The sequence below is a fragment of the Panthera leo genome, chromosome C1 (genome assembly GCF_018350215.1).
Source record: "Panthera leo isolate Ple1 chromosome C1, P.leo_Ple1_pat1.1, whole genome shotgun sequence".
In the NCBI taxonomy this organism is placed as follows: domain Eukaryota; kingdom Metazoa; phylum Chordata; class Mammalia; order Carnivora; family Felidae; genus Panthera; species Panthera leo.
The window spans coordinates 126,456,237-126,479,994 of NC_056686.1; the positions used below are offsets into that span (position 1 = coordinate 126,456,237).

Here is a 23,758-nt window from a genome sequence, read left to right on the forward strand (position 1 = left end):
TGATCTCGGCTCAGGTCTTGATCTCAGGGTCATGAGTGCAAGCCCCACCTTGGACTCCATGCTAGGCGTGGAACCTACTTAAAAAAAAAAATTGAGGGGCACCTGGGTGGCTCAGTTAAGTGTCCGGCTTCTGCTCAGGTCATTATCTCACGGTTGATGCATTTGAGCCCTGCATCAGGCTCTGTGCTGACAGTTCGGAGCCTGGAACCTGCTTTGGATTCTCTGTCTCCCCCTCTCTCTCTGCCTACCCCTTCCCACCCCTCATGCTCTGTCTCTCTCTCTCTCTCTCTCTCTCAAAAATAACCATTAAAAAAATCTTTTTAAATTTAAAAAATAGAAACATGTGAATACATCACTCTAGCAGTGAAAGATAGTGTCCGACATTTGTTTTAAAGGACCGTGCAGAGAGAGCTGCTCGTTTTGCAAAGACAAAGGAAGAAGTAGAAGCTGCTAAAGCTGCTGCTTTGTTGGCCAAACAGGCAGAAATGGAAGTCAAGAGGGACTCTTCTGCAAGAGAAAGAAGGTACTTTATTTCCTGCTGAATTATCTATGTGTATGTGGCTGCTGAGGAGAATAGCAATTGTGGCCAGCTTTTTAACACTTATGTGTGCTGTGGCTGTTACAAGTAGTTCCAGAAGGATATATTAACCGGTATTATAGTTGCCATTGGTATTTGTCACTTAATGTGAATGTACAGTGTAACAGTACTAAGTCACTTCTAAAAGAAGGCTCAGGGATGGGGCGCCTGGGTGGCTCAGTCAGTTAAGCGTCTGACTTTGGCTCGGGTCATGATCTCGCGGTTTGTGGGTTCGAGCCCTGCGTCGGGCTCCGTGCTGACAGCTCAGGGCCTGGAGCCTGCTTCGAATTCTGTGTCTGCCTCTCCCCAACTTGTGCTCTCTCTCTCTCTCTCTCTCTCTCAAAAATAAATAAAATGTAAAAAAAAAAAACAAAAAGTTGTTTAAAAGAGGGCTAGGGGCGCCTGAGTGGCATAGTCAGTTAAGTATCTGGCTCTTGGTTTGGGCTCAGGTCATGATCTCATGGTTCATGAGATTGAGCCCTGATTTGGGCTCTGTGCTGGCAGCACGCAGTCTGCTTGGGATTCTCTCTCTTCCTGTCTCTCTGCCTCTCCCCCTCTCATTTTGTCTCCCCCTCAAAATAATAAATAAACTGGAAAAAAACCTAAAAGAAGGCCCAAGAAATCTGTTTTCAAAAGACAGACAAAGCACATACATTGAAATGATTATAGTGGTTATCTTATTATATGTATTAGGACTCTTTAGTTTTGAGAATGTCAGATGAAATAGAATTAAGCAAAAGAGGGAATCCATTGGTTCTGCAATTGGGATTTCCACTGATGGATTTGTTTAGGCGTAGCTAGATCCAGGAATTTAAAAGATACTTTCTCTCTCTCTTTTTAATCTCATTTTTTTTCCTTAATTTTTTTTAACGTTTATTCATTTTTTTCTTGAGAGACAGAGAAAGAGCACAAGCAGGGGTGGGGCAGAGAGAGAGAGGGAGACACAGAATCCGAAGCAGGTGCTAGGCTCTGAGCTGCCAGCACAGAGCCCAAGGCAGGGCTCAAACTCACGAACCGTGAGATCATGGCCTGAGCCGAAGTCGGATGCTTAACCGACTGAGCCACCCAGGGGCCCCATCTCTTGTTTTTTTTCTGTTTTAGCTTCATTCTTAGAAAAACTTTTATGACGATGTCAGGAGAACCCAGGGTTTCTTGGCACCTTCAGGATCTTGAGTTCCTGATCCCAGAGAGAAAAAAGTCTTTTTCTCAAAAAGCCCATATCATTCACTGAGGAGAATTCTGATTGACCCTATTTGGCTGATGTGGCCACCTTCAGATCAATCCCTGTGTTTGCTTATATTGGCTGTCTGGTTGGGAAAGTTGACATGCATACTTCCTTGGTGAGGAGGTTGGGGAAATGTTACTGATAACCATACCAGAATGAATGACAGGTAGCAGGGATAAGGCAGTTCCCAAAACAAAAATATGTTGTGAAGACAAAAATACAGATTTCCAGTACATCCTACATTTTGGTTAATATTTATTTTCTTTTCTGTATTTTCTATATTGGAAAATTATCAAGTATTACCTTTGTCATCAGAAAAACTACTTTTTAAAAACTGTTTTCTAAAAGTAATGAAATACATGGGGCACCTGGGTGGTTCAGTCAGTTAAGCATCCAGCTTTAGCTCAGGTCATGGTCTCACGGTTTGTGGGTTCGAGCTCCATATCAGGCTCTATGCTTACAGCTCAGAGCCTGGAGCCTGCTTTGGATTCTGTGTCGCCCTCTCTGTCTCTCAAAGGTAAAGAAATAAACATTAAAAACTAAAAAAAAAAAAACTAAAGTAAAAATAAAAAAAATAAAAACTAAGGGTACTTGGGTAGCTCAGTTGGTTAAGTGTCCTGACTTCGGCTCAGGTCATGATCTCACCATTCCCGAGTTCGAGCCCCACGTCGGGCTCTGTGCTGACAGCTTAGAGCCTGGAGCCTGCTTCATATTCTCTGTCTCCGTCTCTCTGCCCCTCCCCTACTTGTGTTCTGTCTCTCAAAAATAAACGTTAAAAAAAGTTTAAAAAATAAATAAAAGTAATAAAATACTTAAGAATATATGTAATGAAAGTGTGAGACTTATACACTGAGAACCAGAAAACATTTTTGAAAGAAGTAAAGCAGACCTACATACATGGAGGAACATTCTGTATTCATAGATCAGAGGACTTAATATTGTTAAGATGGAAGTAGAAAAGGAGCTTAAAGAGTGAAAAGAAAAAGGGGAAAAAAATAATGGCAGTACTCCCCAAACTGATATGTGGATTCAAAATAATCCCTATGAGAATTCCAGTAGATTTTTTTTTTTTTTTTTTTTTGGCCACGAGTTTTGGAGGAACCTGATCCCTAAAATTCATATGGAAATGCAAGGGACCCAGAAGGCCAAAATAATCTGGAAAAAGAACATAGTTGGAAGATGCAGATTTTTAAATTTTAAAACAAAGCTACAGTAACCGAGACAATGTGATATTGGCATAAGGATGGTTGTATGGATCTGTGTATTAGAATTGAGTCCCCAAAGCATTTGTGGTCAGTTGATTTTTTTTAAGTGGTACCAGGACCATTCAGTGGGGAAAGAATAGACTCTTTAACAAATGGTGCTTGGACACATCCAAAAGAATGAATTGGTACCCTTACCTCACACCATATTAAAAATTAATTCAGAGGGGCACCTGGGTGGCTCAGTCGGTTGGGCGGCCGACTTTGGCTCAGGTCATGATCTCGCGGTCGGTGAGTTCTAGCCCCGCGTCGGGCTCTGTGCTGATAGCTCAGAGCCTGGAGCCTGCTTCAGATTCTGTGTCTCCCTCTCTCTGACCCTCCCCTGTTCATGCTCTGTCTCTCCCTGTCTCAAAAATAAATAAACGTTAAAAAAAAAAAAAAATTCAGAGGGAAACCTGGGTGGCTTAGTCGGTTAAGTGTCCAACGTCGGCTCAGGTCACAATCTCATGTGTCATGAGTTCAAGCCCTGCATTGGGCTCTATGCTGTCAGTGCAGAGCCTGCTTTGGATCCTCTCTCCCCCTCCTTCTCTGCCCTTCCCCTACTTGCTCATTTGCTCTCTCAAAGAGAAATATTAAAATTAACTCAGAAAAAAAATTAATTCAAAATGACCATCTACCTCAAATATAAAAATTGCAAGTATAGGGTCACCTAGGTAGCTTGGTCAAGTGTCTGACTCTTGATTTTGGCTCAGGTCATTATCTCACGGTTTGTGGGATTGAGCCCCACATCGGGCTCTGCACTGATACTGCAGAGCCTGCTTGGGATTCTCTCTCTGCCCCTCCCTTGTCTCAAAAATAAATAAATAAGAATTTTTAAAAAGTCATAGGTATAAACTCTTAGAAAAAAAATTAGAAGATCTTGTGATCTTGGAGAAAGCAATGATTTTTAGACATGACACAAAAAGCACAAGCAGCAAAAAAAAGCAATAGATAAGTTAGACTTCATCAAAATGTAAAACTTTGTGTTTCAAGGGACATCATCAAGAAAGTGAAAAGATAGCTCTCAAAATTGGAGAAAATATTTGCAAACCATATATCTGATAAGAGACTTGATCTAGAATACAAAAAGAAGTCTTTAATAACTCAACAGTAAAGAGCAAACCACCCAGTTTAAATATGGGAAAAGGATTTGAATAGACATTTCTCCTGAGAAGATACACAAATGGTCAGTAAGCCATATAAAAAGATGCTCAACATTATTAGTCATTAGGAAATTCAGATTAAAACTACAGTGAGATACTGTTTTATATCCTCCAGGATGCCTAAGCTTATTTATTTATTTTTTTAATGTTTGTTTATTTTTGAGAGAGAGAGAGAGAGAGAGAGAGCGCGAGCGAGCATGAATTGGGGAGGGGCGGGGAGAGAGGGAGACACAGAATCCAAAGTAGGCTCCAGGCTCTGAGCTGTCAGCACAGAGCCTGATGCGGGGCTCGAACTCACAAACTATGACAGCGTGACCTGAGCCGAAGGTAGATGCTTAACCAACTGAGCCACCCAGGCACCCCTGGATGCATAAATTTAAAGAAACAACCAACACAGCTTTTGAGTATGTGGACACTTTGGAAGCCTTCTATACCACTGATAGTATTATAAATATTATTCAGCAGTCAAAAGGAATGAAGTAGCTGACACATGCTACGACATGGGTGAACCTTGAGAAAATAATGGTACGTGAAAGCCAGTTACCAAAAGTCACACATTCTATGTTCCATTATATGAATTGCCTGAAATAGGCAAATTCATAGAGACAGAAAGTAGCGCAGTGCTTCTCGCCAAAGGGCTAGGTGAAGAAATAGGGAGTAATTGCTGATAGGTTTAGTTTCTTTTTGGGGTGATGAGAATGTTTTGGAGCTAAATAGTGGTGATGGTTGCCCAACTATAACTATAATAAAAACCACTAAATTAATTGTATGTTTTAAAAGGGTAAATTTTATGTGAATTGTATCTTGATAAAGCTGTTACTAAAAAGAATAAATGAAGAGGTCTGACAGAGGAAAAAAAACCTGTTTTCATTTTGTACATCTTCATTTCCATTTTCTCACAATGATCTTGTTTGAAAATAAGGTGAGGTAAGATACTGATTTTAATTTTCTTTTTTCATAGCACTATTGCACGAATTCAGTTTCGTCTGCCTGATGGTTCTTCTTTTACAAATCAGTTCCCTTCTGATGCTCCTCTAGAAGAAGCAAGGCAGTTTGCTGCCCAGGTAAATTTGTCTTGTCTTGAGTTGTAGTAAAGGTAGATGAATAGGTTATTAAAATGTAGGAGGGGAAAATCTCCACATCTGATTTGTAGAGTGTGAATAAGTCATGATTTATCCCCAGGAGGGAAGCACCCCCAAGCCCCTCTGGGGCTTGGGGGGGCTTCCATCATGTATTAGTGCCATATAAGAAAAGCATATCTGTTGCACAGAAGTAGGGATTTGCTGATATGGTACGCTTTGGAAACTTTTCTCACTGCTTCATACACTCAGCTGGAGGAATGAAAAGCAAATGATTTTCCAAAGGTCTAATCTGAGGGAGTTGTTTCCTGTAAAAAGATGCAATTTTTCTTCCTCTCTCTCCACATTCTCTGCAGGTCGCTTTGGGGCTTGCCGTTTTCCTGCAAAGGCCAGGCCTAAAGATCAGTAATCTTTATTTGGTTATAAGTATCTTCTTCAGGAATTTACTTCCAGAATGTGGCCTTACTCAAAAGCTGAAAGAGTGTAAAATTACATTTCTTAGAAAATGAGATATGAGTAATTTCAAATTACAGTTGACCCTTGAACAGTGTATTAAGGGGTGTCAGCTCCCTGCACAGTCAGATCCACATGTAACTTCCAATTCTGTGAAAACTGAACTACTCATAGCCTACTGTTGACCAGAATCCTTACCAATAGCAGTTGATGAACACATTTTGTTGTTGTTTTGTTTTGTTTAGAGAGCGAGAGCATGTGAGTGAGGGTGAAGGGTAAAGGGAGAGAGAGAAAATTGTAAGCAGGTTCCACACTTAGTGCAGAGCCTGACACAGGGCTTGATCCCACGACCCTGGGATCATGACCTGAGCCAAAATCAAGAGTTGGATGCTCAACTGACTGAGCCACCCTGGTGCCCCATATTTTTTATCATATGTATTCTTTACTGTTTTCTTACAATAAAGTTAGCTAGAGAAAGGAAAATGTTAAGAAAATCATAAGGAGGAAAGCATACATTTACAGTTCTGTATTGTAAAAATCCTTGAATAGGTGGGCCCACACAGTTCAAACCCATGTTGTTCAAAGTTCAACTGTAGTTTTTATTCTCTGATTGAGCCCTTATTCAAAATGGATTTTAGGCATCAGATGTCCTTCAGGTTCTAGGCTTATCATATATCCCGCTGTTTGTCTCATGTATCTTTTTAAGGTCAAAATTAGGGTTCAGATCTTTCCCTTAGACCACCTCTCCCCATTTAGTCTGCTGTCTCACTTACGGATCCTGAGAGGATACCTAAAAGCTGTCTGCCTTCCTCCACTGTGGAGCTGGGCTGTGCAGTATAAAAACATTTTTAAGAAGTCTTTTTCCTTAAGCTTAAATTGGAAGCAACCCCCAATAGTTCTTTTATTCTTTTACCTTGGAGCTTCACTTGGGCCCTCACAAAAGGGAGTGCTTACTCCTGGTCTGAGTCTTAACCACCTCTGTCACAGGTAAGTAAAGAGGAAGCCACATGAGAAAAAAAAGTCTTTACATCAGTCCTATTAGAAATTTGTCTCAGTACAGTAACCTAATTTTATATTTTTGCATGACCTCATGTTAAGAGTGACAACAGCGAGAGGTACGTATATGATGACCTCTAGTAAAAAAAAAAAAAAAAAAAGACAAACATAAGTGTTAGTCTCTTTCTTTGGAATCTTCTAGGGAGAGAGATTTTACAAGTACAGATTTTACAAGTAGAGGTGACTTAAAATTATGAAGGTGATTGCAGTGCTGCCCAGCGTAGGTTCCTGGTTCTGGGAATGTATGTGTAGCATGAATTGACTATAGACCATTTACTTTTTGAGATAAGGAAGAGGTGAAACTCATGTTCTGTATATGAGGAAAGTTCCGGACTATTCCAAATTTTTAATAGGGAATGCAGATGTATATTGGAGAGAGTAATAGAAGTTTGCCAAAGTATAGTGAAAACTAATGGCAAACTGCAGCAGTATTTATTTATTTATTTATTTATTTATTTATTTATTTATTTATTTATTTTTTAACGTTTATTTATTTTTGGGACAGAGAGAGACAGAGCATGAACGGGGGAGGGGCAGAGAGAGAGGGAGACACAGAATCCGAAACAGGCTCCAGGCTCTGAGCCATCAGCCCAGAGCCTGATGCGGGGCTCGAACTCACGGACCGCGAGATCGTGACCTGGCTGAAGTCGGACGCTTAACCGACTGCGCCACCCAGGCGCCCCAGTATTTATTTAAAAAAAAATTTTTTTTAACGTTTTTATTTCTTTTTGAGACAGAGAGAGACAGAGCATGAACGGGGGAGGGGCAGAGAGAGAGGGAGACACAGAATTGGAAGCAGGCTCCAGGCTCTGAGCCATCAGCCCAGAGCCCGACGCGGGGCTCGAACTCACGGTCCGCAAGATCGTGACCTGAGCCGAAGTCGGACGTTTAACCGACTGAGCCACCCAGGCGCCCCAAACTGCAGCAGTATTTAAAAGAGATATATAATTGTCCATTTTTATTCACTTTATTTAGGTGGGTTTTTTTTAAGTTTATTTATTTTTAAATGTTTGTTTTTTGGCAGAGTGAACAAGGTCATGAGTGGGGAAGGGGCAGAGAGAGAGGGAGACACAAGCAGGATCCACACTGTCAGCTCAGAGCCCAATGATGGGCTTGAACCCATGAACCATGAGATTGTGACCTGAGCCGAAATCAAGTCAGAAGCTTAACTGACTGAGCCACCCAGGTGCCGCTATTTATTTATTTTGAGAGAGAGAGAGAGAGAGCAGGCACACATAGGCAGTTGGGGGAGGGACAAAGAATCCCAAGCAGGCACCAAGCCACCAGCGCGGAACCTGATGCAGGGCTGAACTCAAGAGCTGCGAGATCGTGACCTGAGCTAAAATCAAGAATTGGACACTTAACCAACCAACTGAGCCACCCAGGCACCCCTATTTTAGGAACTATATTCTTGCTATTTTGTGGTCATTTTTGAGTTGTAAAAGCTTTTAGGTACTATTAGGATTTGCTGGCTTTCAGCTACTTGTTAAAGCACAAAGTTTTTATAAAGTTTTTTTGAGTTTACATTTGAATGAACTTTAAAATTAAGGTAATTTGAATTATAGCAGTCATTTTGGATGCATATGGCTATGTAATATCTTACTTTAAAAGGGCACCTTTGTAAGGTTTTAAATTTATTGTTATGTTACAGACTGTCGGCAACACTTACGGTAATTTTTCACTAGCAACTATGTTTCCCAGGAGGGAATTTACCAAAGAAGATTATAAAAAGAAATTACTGGATTTGGAACTTGCCCCAAGTGCTTCAGTGGTACTGTTGCCAGTATGTATATACATACATCTTTTTTCTATCTTTAAATCCCATTTGTCCTACTTTTGATCATTTCTTATAATTAGCAGAAGGGAACATGAAAGATGTACTATGGATAATTAAATTCACATTATCCAAAAATGTTAGGTCAATTTATTGTTCTGTTAACCTGTGCATTTTATATTTGTATTGCTAGTGAGACACTAAATAAATAAATTTTAGTTTTCAACTTTTTCTCATCTGTTTTCATGTATATAAATGAAATGACCAGTAGGAGAAGAAAATGCAGCGTATCTGTCTAATGAATAGAGTTAGTGGTGCTTTTTTTTTAAGTTTATTTAAGTAATCTCTGCACCCAATATAGAGCCCAAAGTCATGACCCCAAGATCAAGAGTCACTCCTCTGACTGAGCCAGCCAGGCGCCCCAGATTTAGTGTCTTTTATTTATGTATGATTTGGCTGTTTACCAAGTTTTTTAAAAAAGATTTTATTTTGACATAAAAATAACATGAATTTTTTAAACATATAAATCACATTTGATCCTCATAACAGTGTTTTAATCTCTGATGAAGCAAAGAGGCTCAGAAAGTTCTTTTTTTAATTTTTAAAAAATGTTTCTTTTCAGAGAGAGAGGGAGGGACAAAGAGGGAGGGAGAGAGAGAGAGGGAGGGAGGGAGGGAGGGAAAGAGAGAGAGAGAGAGAGAGAGAGAATATCCCAAGCAGGCTCCATGCTGTCAGCGCAGAGCTGGAGGTGGGGCTCGATCCCATGAACCATGAGATCATGATCTGAGCGGAAATCAAGAGTCAGATGCCCAACCAGCTGAGCCACCCAGGCACCCCGAGACTCAGAAAGTTTAAATGATTTTGCCAAGGCATCCCCTAAGTGCCAGAGATGGTATGAGAGCCTGGGTCTTCTATATTTTGATTAGGATAGTTTTGCTGGTTCTGAACCAGAACTCCACACCTAAAACAACCTTCCAGTAATCAGGATTTATTGTATTCACTGAGGTTTTGTTGAAGCCTTTTCCTCTTTTTTTAATCATCAAGGAAGACTTTTCCTTCCAAAGTTGTTAATTTCATTACAAAGTTTAGTTCTTATAAAAATAATTGCTTCAAGAACTACTTTCTAGTTTCACTGTAGTGATTACTCCTTTAAAAAACAGCTCTTGGAGTTCCCAGTAGTTTATATAAAATATACACTTGAAAAACAGCAGAAGATAGTAATTTTACCTGTTTACAGTAAACTAAAATCAATGAGACTTTCCTTTTCCAGATAAAGATTCATCTAGAACCTTGAGTGTGACGTGATGGGGCTCATGTAGCCTTTATTGAGATTGATTCATTAATTTTTAGGCAGGAAGACCAACTACATCCATGGTACATTCTTCCAGTGGAGACTTTTGGACGTTGTTGGGGACAGTCCTTTACCCATTCCTTGCCATCTGGAGATTGATTAGCAACTTCTTATTTAGTAACCCTCCTGCACAGACTTCTGTGAGAGCGGCGGCATCGGAACCCTCAAACCTTGCTTCATCTAGCAACTCAGAGAAAAGGTATCTGTGTTTACCCCGTTTGCTAAATGTGTTAGTAATGCCCAGTACCTTATTCAAAATGAACACTTTTGTTATGGGTAATCGGCCATCTTTCTACTTAGAGAAAAAACCCTAAATGTTCTGAAGTTTTACTCTGTCATCTTTCCTGGGAAGCTCACTACCTGAGTTTCTCAGCTGTATTTCTTTCTTTCTTTTTTTTTTTTTTGTATATAATTTATTGTCAAATTGGTTTCCGTACAACACCCAATGCTCATCCCAACAGGTGCCCTCCTCAATGCCCATCACCCACTTTCCCCTCCCCTCCCCTCCCCCTCCCCATCATCCCTCAGTTTGTTCTCAGTATTTAAGAGTCTCTTATGGTTTGCCTCCTTCCCTCTCTGTAACTTCCCCCCTCCCTTCCCTTTCCCCATGGTCTTCTGTTAAGTTTCTCAGGATCCACATATGAGTGAAAACATACAGGATCTGTCTTTCTCTTCTTGACTTATTTCACTTAGCTTAATACTCTCTGGTTCCATCCACATTGCTGCAAATGGCCAGATTTCATTCTTCCTCATTACCAAGTAGTATTCCATTGTATATATAAACTACATCTTCTTTATCCATTCGTCAGTTGATGGACATTTAGGCTCTTTCCATAGTTTGGCTATTGTTGAAAGTGCTGCTATAAACATTGGAGTACAAGTGCCCCTATACATCAGCACTCCTATATCCTTTGGGTAAATTCCTAGCAGTGCTATTGCTGGGTCATAGGGTAGATCTATTTTTAATTTTTTGAGGAACCTCCACACTTTTCCAGAGCGGCTGCACCAGTTTGCGTTCCCACCAATAGTACAAGAGGGTTTCCGTTTCTCCACATCCTCTCTGGCATCTGTGGTCTCCTGATTTGTTCATTTTAGCCACTCTGACTGTCAGCTGTCTTTCTAAAACCTACTCCACCGAAATCAATTCCACCTCTGTTGGTTTTAGTATTTCATTTATTCAGTTCCTTTTTTTTTTTTTTTTTTTTTTTTTTGAGAGAGAAAGAGAGACAGCACGAACGGGGAAGGGGCAGAGGGGGAGAGAATCTAAATAGGCTCCATACCCAACACAGAGCCCAATGCAGGGTTCATTCTCACCACCACGAAATCATGACCTGAGCCAAAATCAAGAGTTGGAAGCTTAACTGACTGAGCCACTCTGGTGCTCCTCATACATTGTTTTTTTAGAGGTGTCATTGTGCTTCAGATAATTTTAAGCCCTGGTGGTTCTTTCATCTGCTCCCTGTCTTCTCTGGGTCATTCAGAGAAAAATCAAACTGAGGAAATGATATTCACTTGAAAACAGTCACTTCTTCAGAGAATTATTTTCAACTAGTCCCTTAACCAAGAGGCCTTACTTTTTATTGCTGAAGGCCAGGGTTAGAATGGTAATTCTAACCACTAATGGTTTTAGCTTATATCTCTGTTAAAGATTCTGCATATTTGAGTATGGAAACCAATTTGACAATAAATTTCATATATTGGAAAAAAAAAAAAAGAAAAAGAAAAAAAAAGATTCTGCATATTTGAAACGGGTTAACAGGAAATATTTTCCTAGAAGTTGGGATTATAGCTTTTCTAGTAAGTTATAGCATGATTTATTATAATTACTATCTCTTGTTCTTAAACACTATACTGTTAAGCCATTAGTAGGCATTATAGCAAATGCGCCAATGCTCTGTAATTAGTAATGAAAATCCTTGCCTCTGTGTGCCATCAGTAAGGAGAATCCTTAGTCTTATGTCCTGTTGACTCTCTAGATGAAGATTTATATAAATACTGACATTGGGCTGATTCAGCCTTTATCTTAGTTTCTGTTATAACTATTAGAAAGACCAGTTATATCCTTAATACATCACTCAAATGCGGATACCAGGAAGTCCTTCTCTAGACTGGGAACAGCATTCAGACTAGGTCTTATTAGTCCTGACTTTTAGAACTCTTACTGAGCAATGGGTAGAACCATTTAATCCTGAATTACTATTATGTAGCACAGCTTGCTGTGTGGGCTTTTATTTTTGTTCTTTAAAATTATTTTTTCAGCTCCCATGGACTTTCCTTAAAATACAGCTGCCTGTACTAATGGAAGTTTAAAGGAAACAGTTTTGTATTACTGTTGTTTTCACTTTCATTTTGCCTTCTCTTTTGTCCCTCTTACATTAGGGAACCAGTCAGAAAAAGAGTGCTGGAGAAACGGGGAGAAGATTTTAAAAAGGAGGGGAAGATCTACAGATTGAGGACTCAAGATGATGGTGAAGATGAAAACAACACTTGGAATGGAAACTCTACTCAACAGATGTAGTGTGACAAGTACTGTATGTGCAATAATCATTGTTTCTCTTATGATTTAATTCAACTAAAATTCTACTGGAGAAGTGGACTGCTTTTTCCTTTTCCAACTGGTCTATAAAGTGTCTCTCTATCCCTGCTTAGTGGGTTAAAGTTGTTTAACTCCTCAGACAAGTCAGGAGATGAAATAACTGTCCTTGCGTATGGTAACCAACTGCTAGAAGCCTAAAAGAATCAAAAGGTCTGCCACAGCCTCCCTTTATCAGCTTTCTTACTCAGTATTTCATATACCCATTAGCCCTGTGCTGTCAGATGATGCGTTTTGTTTAAAGCTGTTTTGCTCCAGAACTTCTAAGTCCACACCAAGTAACTGGTATGTCACTGAGTAATTTGACTCTGGGTCAGAGCATTTTAACTAGTCAATCAGATGATAATTTATGTTTAATTTTTCTCTTTTTGCTCATCAGCTGCAAGCAAAATCTTGTAGTTTTTAATCTTAAACACTGAATAAAAAAATCTTTTCCAAAAATCGAAATGATTTTAGTTTTGCTTTAAGTTTTGGTATCTTAGCATCTTTTTGTCATATAGGGATCTCTTGAGGTCACGTGTGTGTTTTTCCCTCCAGTACTGCCCTGGAGCTAAGTCGGGAAAGTAGCTGTGACCACCCTACTTTAATTATCAGTGAAGGAAGAAATTTTCTGATAAATGTTGATGCCGTGTTAGTGTCCATCCTGTCAGTGAGGCATCATGTTGTTTGCCTAATGTTAACCTTCCATGTTCTCATCAGATGCAAAACAGCTCTTAAATTACAACTAGTCTCTCACCTTTATTGCGAAGTTTTGCTCTGGACAAATTTCACAGATCTAAAGTACCTCTGTAGGACAAGAAGTGTGGAATAAAGATAGGCCTTTTCCTCATTTTTTTTTTTTTTTTTTTTTTAAGTTTATTTATTTTGAGAGAGAATGAGCATGATTAGGGGAGTGGCAGAGAGAAAGAGAGAGGATCCCCAACAGGCTCTGTGGTGTCATCACAGACACCCCACATGAGGCTCCATCCAACAAACCATGAGATCATGACCTGAGCTGAAATTGAGAGGTCCAGCTGAGCCAACCACCCAGGCACCCCTCATTTAGTTATTCTTAAGAATTTTTTAAAATATTTGTTTACGTTTATTTGAGAGTAAGTGTACACACAAGTGAGTGGGGGAGTAGCAGAGAGAGGGAGACAGAGAATTCCCAAGCAGACACAGGCTCCATGCTATCAATGCAGAGCCTGACATGGGAGCTTGAACCCATGAACTGTGAGAACATGACCTGAGCCAAAATCAAGAGGTGGAAGTTCAACCGAAATGAGCCACACAGGCACCCCTGGTTATTCTTAAGAATTTTAAAGAGATTCTTTTTTTGTTTGTTTGTTTAATGTTTATTTTTGAGGGAGAGAGTGAGCTGGGGAGGGGTGGAAAGAGGGAGACACAGCATCCAAAGCAGGCTCCAGGCTCCAAGCTGTCAGTACAGAGCCTGACAGGGGGCTCAAACTCACGAACTGCAAGATTATGACCTGAGCCAACGTTGGACACTTAACCGACTGAGCCACCGAGGCGCCCCAGAATTTTAAAGAGATTCTTAACCTGATTTATATGATACTTCTTCCCTATGTTTTTGGTATTAGAGAGCACTAAATTCATGATATTTGAAAAAGAGAGTAAACTTGACAGTTCTTTTTTTAACCTTCCATTTTTAGACTAGAAGATAGTGCTTTTGAGTGAAGATACAGACTGACTTAATTTTGTAATGGGAGGAAGAAATATTCTTAGAAAATTTTGTTTTTTACCTATGAAATACAGTGAGTTGTAAAAATGGTAATACTGTTGTTGTCAAGGAAACAGCCAGGCGGTCATGTTGGGAAGAATGAAGACTGGTTATACACTTTCTGGAAAACATCGGCAACCTTAAATGTTTCAAATTCCTTGATCAGTTTTTCTAAGGAATGATCATAAATGTAGACAAAGTTTAGGTAGAAACATACTCATTAAGTCTTATACCAACTAAATGCCTTGTGCAGAAATAATTAACTTTTGATAAGGATAAATGGTACAATATTTATCAATTCAGTGTAACATCTGTATAGTGATTGAGTACCTGTTATGTGTTAGGAGAAAACAGCAGAATACAGAGTTGTAGGTATGTTGTGATCTCAGCTTTGAAATAGACAGTACATGTATTAACATAATGTAAAGAAAACAGCCAAACATTAACAATAGTAGGAGTGTTCTATGTGCTTTTAATTTCTTTTGCACCCTAGTAGGTTTTCATGATTTTCTGATTTTCTGCAATGATCGTATTACTTGCATAATTTAAAAAGTGAGTTTGGAAAAAGAAAAATTTCCAGTAAGCATCCCATTGGAGTAAAGGTTTGTAATCTTAATATATAGCAATACGTGATTTTAAAAAACCAAAATCTTTCAAATGGGTGTGACCCTGCTAGTAACTATTAGAAATATACTTGTAGAAACTTGGAGTATCTCAGGTCAGTTTGCCTTGAAAAAAGTTCAATATAGATCTCAGAGAAACACATAAAAGAATAGTTCATTACCTTTGAGTAGGAGGATCCCTCCTCAGTTTTATATTTTAAAAAGTGTATTTGGTAAAAAAATTCAAAACAGTATATAGAAGGCTGTAAGATGAAAATGTATTATCTTTCCTTGCATCTTACCCCCAGTCCTATTCCCCAGAGGTAAGCTCTAGTCACATTTTGTAATCTACAGAAAAACTTTATGCATATACAAGCAAATAATGTGATCTTTATTTTGTAACAATATTATATGTTCTGTATCTTGCTCCTTTACTTACACAGTCTTGAAGATCTTTTCCCTGTCAACACATAACTACCTCGTTCTCATTATTAATGGCTGCGTAGCAGCTTACTTATAAATTTATGCTAACTTAACCATCCATTTTCTGGTGGCATCCATTGGTTATTACAGGGTTTTGTTTTTGTTTTTCTATTAGAAATATTGCTATAGTGAGCATCTTTGGGACAGTATCTGTCTTCTTAGCTGTGAAAATATATCTGTAGGATATGTTTGGATAATTGAGTCATTGAGTGTTTGCAGTTTTGAATTATAAGTGATGCTGCCAGATTGCCTCCTTTAAAGGCTGTTGGAATTTAGCCTCCCACCAGCAGTGACTGAGAATGTTGATTTCCCCACATTTTTACCAACACTGTTACACTTTTTTATCTTTATCCGTGGTAGATGAAAAATTATATGCATTGTGTTGATCACAAATGAGGTGGAACATCTTTTAATATTGGTTACTTCAATTTTCTGAGAAATGCCTGTATTTGCCAATTTTTATTTTTTCATCTTCATTGATTTTTAAAAATTCCGTGTATATAAGGAAAAATAGCCCTTTGTCTAGCATATGCTATAAATATTATTCCCTCTTTTATCTTTTGACGAGTATGTTGGTTGTTAAGTTTTTGCCACAATATTCATGTGATCAGATTTATCGGTGTTTTTCTTGATGGTTTCTGGGTCCTGAGTCTTGCTTATCAATACCTTTCTTTAAAAATTAATTTTAAAAAAATCACCTAGCTGTCCTAGTATTCTCCTAGCCTTCCCTGTGGCTAACATCCTCAGGAGCTAACCTCTCGACCCCACCACCATTTATGAACTACTCCCATTTCCCCCCCTAATGTGGCATGCCATCTTTGTCATGTACTTTATGCTCACATGTAGTTGGTTTATTATATACTCTCTTCTTTTGTTGCTCTTTTCTTTTCTCCCTCTGCTACCAAGCTGTTTTTGACAACTAACTTCATAATGTTTTGGTATTCTTTTTTTGCCCAGATTATTCTGGCTCTTTGTACATTTTTTGTCCCCAAAAAAGTAACACTGAATTTAAGATTTAGATATAATTGGCCACTTATAATACTGACTCTTTCTGCCTAAGAAGTATTTCTAATATCAGTTTTAGAACCGTCTTTACCCTCGGAGAAAAATGCTTGTATACCACAAATTGTCAGGTTGGGGCCCCTGGCAGTGAAACATTGGATAGGAATTTTCTACGGATACACCAAATTCAGGGAAAGAATGCCTACAAGAAACAAAATTTCAGGTATGATTATTTATTTATTTATTTATTTATTTATTTAAAGTAGACCCCACCCCACATGTGGGGCTCAACTCATGACCCTGAGATCAAGAGTTGCATGCTCTACCGACCGAGCCAGCCAGGCCATCCCGTGATCACTTTTTTAAATCTAGTTGAAAACCACACTTTATTTTTAAATAGCATTCTCCAAGATATCTAGAAAGAATGTATAGACCAAATAGGTTTTAAAGTATTCTATACTGAGATTATCTTATTATTATTAGCATATTTGAGGGGAACTGATAAAGACCACATCTTCTTGTACTCCCACCACTACTCTGGGTGTGTTTTGTAAATAAACACACAAAAGGATCAGGTGTGCTTTCTATGCCTGATCTCCAAAATGTGCTTGCTAGAGACAGTGAGACATGGTCCTTTATCCTCAAGAAGCTGAGAGTAGAGAAATATGCATCTCCAGCATAACATGGACTAGCTGTAATAGGGGGTATTTACAAGCCAAGTAAAGGGAGAAGTGTTTTGGGGATTCAGGGAAGCTGTGCTGAGGGAAAAATGCATTATTTGCACTGAGACTTGAAGGCATTTCAGGAGAAAGGGCATCCTAGGGAGAAGAATGCTATTTGCAAATACACAAAGGAAGATGAGCTAGTCAAGGATTTACACGAGGTTCAGAATTATCACAGATTGAGAGAGGAAGAAAGGAAACAGGCTAAGTGAACCGAGGGCAGATCACCTGGGCCTTGTAAGCCATACTTGGGTCCTTAGAAGTCGTCCTGGACAGGGGAGAGACAGGAAAGACAAAAAGGTGGCTATGATGGGGATAAAGGATCATTCAGAGGTCATCTTTTTTTGTATGTTAGGGTCTCTGCCAATGGAATATATAATGTAAGCAGAAAGCCTTGATCTAGTGGAAAAGCTTAGAAGCCCCAGAGAGCTTGTGTGACTGCATACCTTCTGTGGAACCTCCCCTCTCAAGGAGAAGCAGCCATAGGACCTAGGACACAGCTCACAGTACCATTTTTCTTTTCTGAGCAACACAAGGTATGAGGCTGAGAGGGAGTCTGAAGACAGGTCAGGAGATGACCTTGCAGTCCATCTGCACAGTGGAGTTGATTTCTTGTTTAAAGGACTGCTCTAGTTTTTACTCATATTTCCACCTTTAAAGTTTCTGAACCTTAAAACAGCCCAGTTAAATTAAGTGGCTCACAGACCCACCAGATGAGTTCAGTGCCTGCACCTCTGCATGGCTCAGGGTCTTCAATACCTTAATGAATTCCTGATCCTGGGACAGGATGCAGATATTTCCATTTTCATTAGGGACTGGAGAGCCTTCAAGATTAGTCTCCAACAGTGCAGAAGGCCTTCATGAAGAAGTCTGCTATGGGCAGAAGATCCTAAGGAGTTTTGTGGGCAGCGAAGGCATACAAACTAGATTTGTTTTGCAGAACTGGAGTAGGTGGGAACTCATGGGTCAGAATGCAGAAAGAGTGTTCAATTCCTGTTGGCCTGGTTGTGTTTTCCCTTGCTTGGAGCGCTTACAGTACTTGTATGACAGAAATGTCACACAGCAGACGCCAAGAATCACAAGAGAAAAGAGTACATACAAAGCTGTTTGGGCTTCCGTCACACCTAGTGTTAACCCCAGGAACTGAACTTCCTCCTCCTGCATGGGGCTGACGGTAGGTCCAGCATCTAGGAGAGGACAACAAAGGGCAGATGATGTAGTCATCAGATCAGTGTTAACCTTTATTAAGCACAAGCTAGATCCTTGGAATAGATAAGTCACACAGGTGTCCAGAGTGAGGACATTGCTGAGGTGATGGGATGCGTCCCTTTCACTGAGTTACTGAACCTCTGAATGAAGTAGTTGTATTTTTTAAAAATCTGTGAACAATTAAAATGGATACTTGTCTCTTTCTTTTCTGTAGTAATTTATGCTTTTTCAGTCATCAAATATTGGGCCTCTACATCATGCCAGGCACTGTTTGCAGTCATTGTATTAGATTCTCCTGTCAACCTGGTGGCATGTGCCTCGTTTCTTACCTAAGGTCTTGACACAGTTAGTGGTAGGGCTGGGACAAGAATCTAGACCTGCTCTTCCCAGACCAGGGCCTACTTTCTAGGTAACATTAACCCTGAGTTCCTTTGTTCCATCCTAAGAATGTCTGAAGCATTAAAAAAAAAAAAAAAAAAAAAAAATACTGGTCGAATGAATGAGGGGAATGGAAAGGCAGAGAGGAGGGTAGAAGAAAATAGACCAAAAAGCCCCACTAACCCTCTGGCTTTAGTCCCTCCCCGAGCCACATCTCACCTTCTGGCTGGAGACAAGGGTGTGGCCCCGCTGCAGGGTTAGGGAAGCCGTTGCACCGGACTATAGAGGCGAAGAGCTTGGCTGATGCTTTTGGGATCCTTGGCAGAGAAGGGTCCGTGTAGTTCACAAAATGCAGACCAAACCTCTCTGCGAAGCCTGTGGCCCACTCAAAATTGTCCATCACACTCCAAACCGTGTATCCTCGAAGGTCCACCTTATCCTGCACAGTTGCTTAAATGCAGAGGCCACAGCATGAGCTTCCTTCCCTTTGTCTTACAGGACACCATTCCGCCCAGCCTACAAAAGCCATGCCTGCCCACGACTCGCCCACAGTCCCCACTTGCAGGTGCAGGTCCTCTGTGGATGGACCTACAGAGCCATCAGCATGTTTCCAGAAAGGCTCAGCCCTGAACGGAAGTCAGGAACATGGGTAGACTACATTAATCCTGCTGAGTCCTCTGTGATCCTCTCTGTCTCTGCATGTGGGGATACCAGTCTTGGGCAGTGCCTTAGAGTGTTAATACTTCTTCCTAAAGAAAGTAAGTGGCTCTTGGAAAAGATTTTCACTGGAATAGGACTTTCTGTTTGTTTCTACTGCTGCAGTGCTCAGTGTCTTTGACTCAGGGTTAGATAGTCCCTTGTCCTAGTCCCATCCCAGGTGGTTCTGTTGAGCTGAGGGTCTCAAACTTCTGCTTGGGGAACAGACCCGACAGACACCCCGCCCGCCCCCAGCCTACTCCTCCTAGCCCCTGCCCTCATCAGAGCGCTGCTGTTCAGGGACGATCCAGCAGGGAAATGACCCTGGCCAGGAATTCAGGCCTCACTGTATCTGGCTACTGGGTTTGCTTGCTGAGCTTAAATCTAGGAAGGAAAAGACTCGGAGTGTAGCCTCAGAGAAAAGTTTAAACCCAGCAGGAGTGAGAAGCTGCCTGTCATGACAGGGTCTCATGAGTGCAGTACTCCTCTCACTGCAGACGTTAGCACGTGTTTCCAACAGTGAAAGGTGCACATGGAGGAAGGGATAGGCCTTCCCTACCTTTGAGCGCCTCATTGATGTAACTGCGGAGGTAGGAGATCCTTAGAGTGTCATTGAGGTCAGTTTCTCCACGTTGAGACACTCCATTCTCTGTTACGTAAATTAGGGGGTTGTTGTACTCCTCCTTTATCCAGTTCAGTATCTTCCTAAAGCCAAAAGGTGTCACCTTCAACCAGAAGGAGCCAGAGTCTGGCCAAGAACGATCTGTGATGGAGGCAACTCCTCTATAGGTTCAAACATGAGAGATTCGGTGTCAGTTTGTAAATCCCAAGAGGCCTTTGGCACAAAACACAAAACAAGATTTATACTAAGAAAAGCCTTAGGTTTAGTCTAGACTTGAAAATCATAACTAAACCTAGAATAGTCAAATTGCCTCATATTCTCCTAGTTGTACTGCTCAATGCCCGTGTGGCTTTGACAGGCCATGTCGGCTCTGTTTCCACCTGTTCAGAGAATGGTCTCTACTCATGGACTAGACCCTCTGTAGGCGCTCTGTTAATAGACCATACTTCACAACAGATGTGAAAGGTCTCTGGGGTTCCCTGATCACAGTCTCCAGTGGGATGTGAATGCTGTGTCAGGAGAGAGAATGGGCTCCCCTGAGTCAACTACATCTAGTCAACACCACAGGTGTGGCCACAAGCACCAACTGTGTGTGTGATGTGACAACAGGGAGCAGACAGGCTGGGACCTGCTTCCGATGCCCAAGACCCTGCCTCTTTTCAGTGATGAGCCAGGTGAGGGCAACAGATTGTGCTAAAGGAGCATTTGGTGGGGGAAACACAGAAACTTGAACGTCTCCAGAGTCATACATTTCAAATAAGGACCAATTATTTGGATCTTCGTGTCCAAATCCTTCAGAAAAAAAACACAAAAACATAGTCTTAATCAGTAACTGAATTTATCTTGCTCAGCCAAACTGGACCCGGGACATTTCATCCTGGGTCAAGTGCAAGGCCTGATGAGGCAGCAAGAGTCCAATGGGTGCTCAGACAGGGACCAGCAGGGGAGTGTTCTCAGCCCCCTCGGCAAGAGACTCTGGGGGTTGCAGGATGCAGTGGGGCTGTAGCTGTTTGTTTTCAAAGAACCTGGATGGATTCACAGCTGATGGAAACATGCTTGTTATAAAAGGAATAAAATAGGGGCACCTGGCTGGCTCAGTTGGTGGAATTTGCAACTCTTGATCTCAGGGTTATGGGTTCGAGCCCCATGTTGGGTGGATATTAAAAATAAAATCTTTAAAAAAAAAAAAAAAAGGAACAAAAGAGTATATACATATAATCCTGGCTTTTGGTAATATATTTTTGTTCATAAATACTACCAAACTATATATTACTCATGGTTTATAATATATATACTTACATATTATATTTATAAAGAGAAAAAGAGGTCATATACCTCTACACATACACCTCTCCTTGCTTTCTAATGTTTCCACTGTGACTGTATAAGGCAAAAATAACCCTTTTGACCTTTACCCCGAAAAGGGAAAAAAAACAACACCTTACTATTATTTTGACTTAAATACATCTGGCAAGGGAAACAAACTTGACAATAGAAGCAAACCAAGGGAAAGAAAATCGCAAAATCTTGAAAACGTTTGAAAGAAACTCCAAGCATGTCTGTCTCCATGGGAAGCACCCTGGAGATCCTAGCTGGTATTACTAGCAGACTGACAGGTTTCATTAAGTATCACAGGAGTGGACTCCTCTTTAAACCCCAGGGTGTATGGCACCAGGAGGAGGCTTTCTGAGGCTGTGCAGTAAGAGCTGGGCAAAGGGGCACCTGCTGTCGTCTCCAAAGATAGTTCTGTGTGCCCTGTTGGCCAACTTACCTGTCTGCATCAAAGGAAGAGATCCAAGAGGCATAGTCAAGGTTGTAGGCCAGGACAGTGGTGTAGTGATTGAATCCAAAAAAGTCATAAGTGCCATTGATCTTCCTCTTCTCACTTTCCGTGAACTCTGGGAGCCTGGTGGGAAGGAGACATTGAGAGTGTGGGGCTCGAGCATCATGCTTTGGGAAGAGAACGTCCTGGGGGAGGGTTGGGGGAGCACTCTGAACTACAGGCCTGGTGGTGACGAGGGGGGCAGCTGTTCAGGAGCAAGGAGAGGTCCTTCCAGCCGCTGCTGAAAGCACCTGAGGCTCCTCCCTCCAGACCATAAACCTGCAAGACCCTCCTCTTCCTGTTGGCCAAATGAAAATACGCATGACCGGGGCACCTGGGTGGCTCAGTCGGTTGAGCATTTGACTTTCAGCTCAGGTCATGATTTCACAGTTCATGAGTTCAAGCACTGCATCAGGCTCTGTGCTGTCAGCAGAGATCCTCTGTCCCCTTCTGTCTCTGCCCATACCCTATTTGTGCTCTTTCTCTCAAAAAAACAAAAAACAAACAACTACCAGTGACCATTTTACAAACTTTCCTTTCAGGGTCAACCCCCTCTCCCCCATGGACATTATGTACATACATGTACACATACATGGATACATTTTAATTTACTTCAGAAATTAACATGCAACTTTGATATTTACCATCTGAGATAAAATACCATCTAAGATACTTACTATCTTTGAAATCAAGAACATGTCTGAGATAACACCCCTTGAGACTAATCCTTGATGTTCTCAAGGTTATAGTATCTTTTGTAATTTGTGTTTCCATAATCTGCCCTGAGTTTCTCTGTTGTTTTTGTTATGGTTTGTTTAGGCATGCCTCTTTTCTCCAAAGTCCATCCTTATTAGCAGGGGAAATATTTTTTAAAATTTATTGAACTTTTGAGAGTTAGACTTTTATGCTCACATGATTTTACTTTTTTTTTTTTTTTTAACATCTGGTGGAGCATTTTCCACACGTACTGTAGGTACTCAGAGACTTTTTACAACATGTGACTAACATGCATTTGGGTGCAGCACCGATAGATTCCTCTCAGCCGAATCTGATTACTTACGTGCTCTGACAGGGTAACACTGGGGCTGCTAATTTAGGATGCTAGCTTAGAGATGACCCTTCTTGGGCACCTGACACTTTCATCCTAAGATTTGTGCTACCCTGTTAACCTAGTAGATCAAAACCTTCCCTCCCTGGGGTTTCTGAAACACTGGGAGAAAATTAAAGCCCAAATCCCTCACCCCCCTCACTCTCTTGCCCAGGAGCCAGTAGTGACTCCTTAGGGTTTGTGGCATCAGCACTGAGCCCCTGTGTCTGGCCTCTAGGCCCTCTGTTCTGTGGCCTTGCCCCCCACCCCCACTGCCACTGGGGCCAGTCCCCCCAACTCTCAGCTGCAGGTACCCCACTCATTCCCTCTGGGCCAGTTCTCACACCCTTCCCCTCAGATGGAATGCCCTTTGCTCTCCCACACGCTATTCATTGTTGAGGCCCAGCGTAACTGATGTCCCCCCTTGTCCACAAAGTCTCCTTATCCTACTCGGCCTGCCCAATCTCCTCTTCTGAGTTTTCTTTGCATGAAGAAATTAGGGAAGAGAACTCCTTGGAGTGGTCAAGTCACCGTCTTCCCAGCTAGCGTGTCAGCAGCTTGAGGAGCCAGACTGAGAAGCCTCTCCTCACGTGGACCTTGCTGGGCCTGACCCTGACCTGGGCACACAGTAAGTGCCCAGCAGAATCGTGTTGATGGACTGGAGGGCTGACCTGCTTGTTACAGACCAGAGTTGGCAGATCAGACCTTTAGTCACAGCCTGCTCAGCAGGCTTGCCCCCACCAGGGCAGGAGTGCATTGTGTGGATGGGGACTGGGTTGTGTAACCTGCACAGCTGGGCTACATAAGGCAAAGATGAACAGGCTAGGTTAGGAATTCATGCTTCTTGAATTGCTTTTAGCCTCCCCTGCTCACGGTCACATGAGTTCCCTTGGAGTTTGAGGG

The 23,758-nt window shown here is 41.2% G+C and overlaps 2 protein-coding genes across 2 annotated transcripts in view; one reads left to right on the top strand and one right to left on the bottom strand.

The window, feature by feature from the left end:
- The window catches only part of UBXN4 (UBX domain protein 4), a 44,291-nt gene extending 31,338 nt beyond the window's left edge, over window positions 1–12,953 (top strand). The window contains exons 9-13 of the mRNA XM_042948586.1: window positions 396–523; window positions 5,168–5,270; window positions 8,446–8,577; window positions 9,919–10,118; window positions 12,299–12,953. Coding sequence (XP_042804520.1) covers window positions 396–523; window positions 5,168–5,270; window positions 8,446–8,577; window positions 9,919–10,118; window positions 12,299–12,437 — 702 coding nt within the window. The 3' untranslated portion in view covers window positions 12,438–12,953. The remainder of the gene's footprint in view (window positions 1–395; window positions 524–5,167; window positions 5,271–8,445; window positions 8,578–9,918; window positions 10,119–12,298) is intronic.
- A 4,931-nt stretch (window positions 12,954–17,884) lies between these two features.
- Window positions 17,885–23,758, bottom strand: part of LCT (lactase) — a 50,510-nt gene continuing 44,636 nt past the window's right edge. The window contains exons 14-17 of the mRNA XM_042948589.1: window positions 21,718–21,852; window positions 19,884–20,107; window positions 18,848–19,078; window positions 17,885–18,228 (exon numbers count right to left, since the gene is read on the bottom strand). Of these exons, the coding sequence (XP_042804523.1) occupies window positions 18,008–18,228; window positions 18,848–19,078; window positions 19,884–20,107; window positions 21,718–21,852 (811 nt within the window). The 3' untranslated portion in view covers window positions 17,885–18,007. The remainder of the gene's footprint in view (window positions 18,229–18,847; window positions 19,079–19,883; window positions 20,108–21,717; window positions 21,853–23,758) is intronic.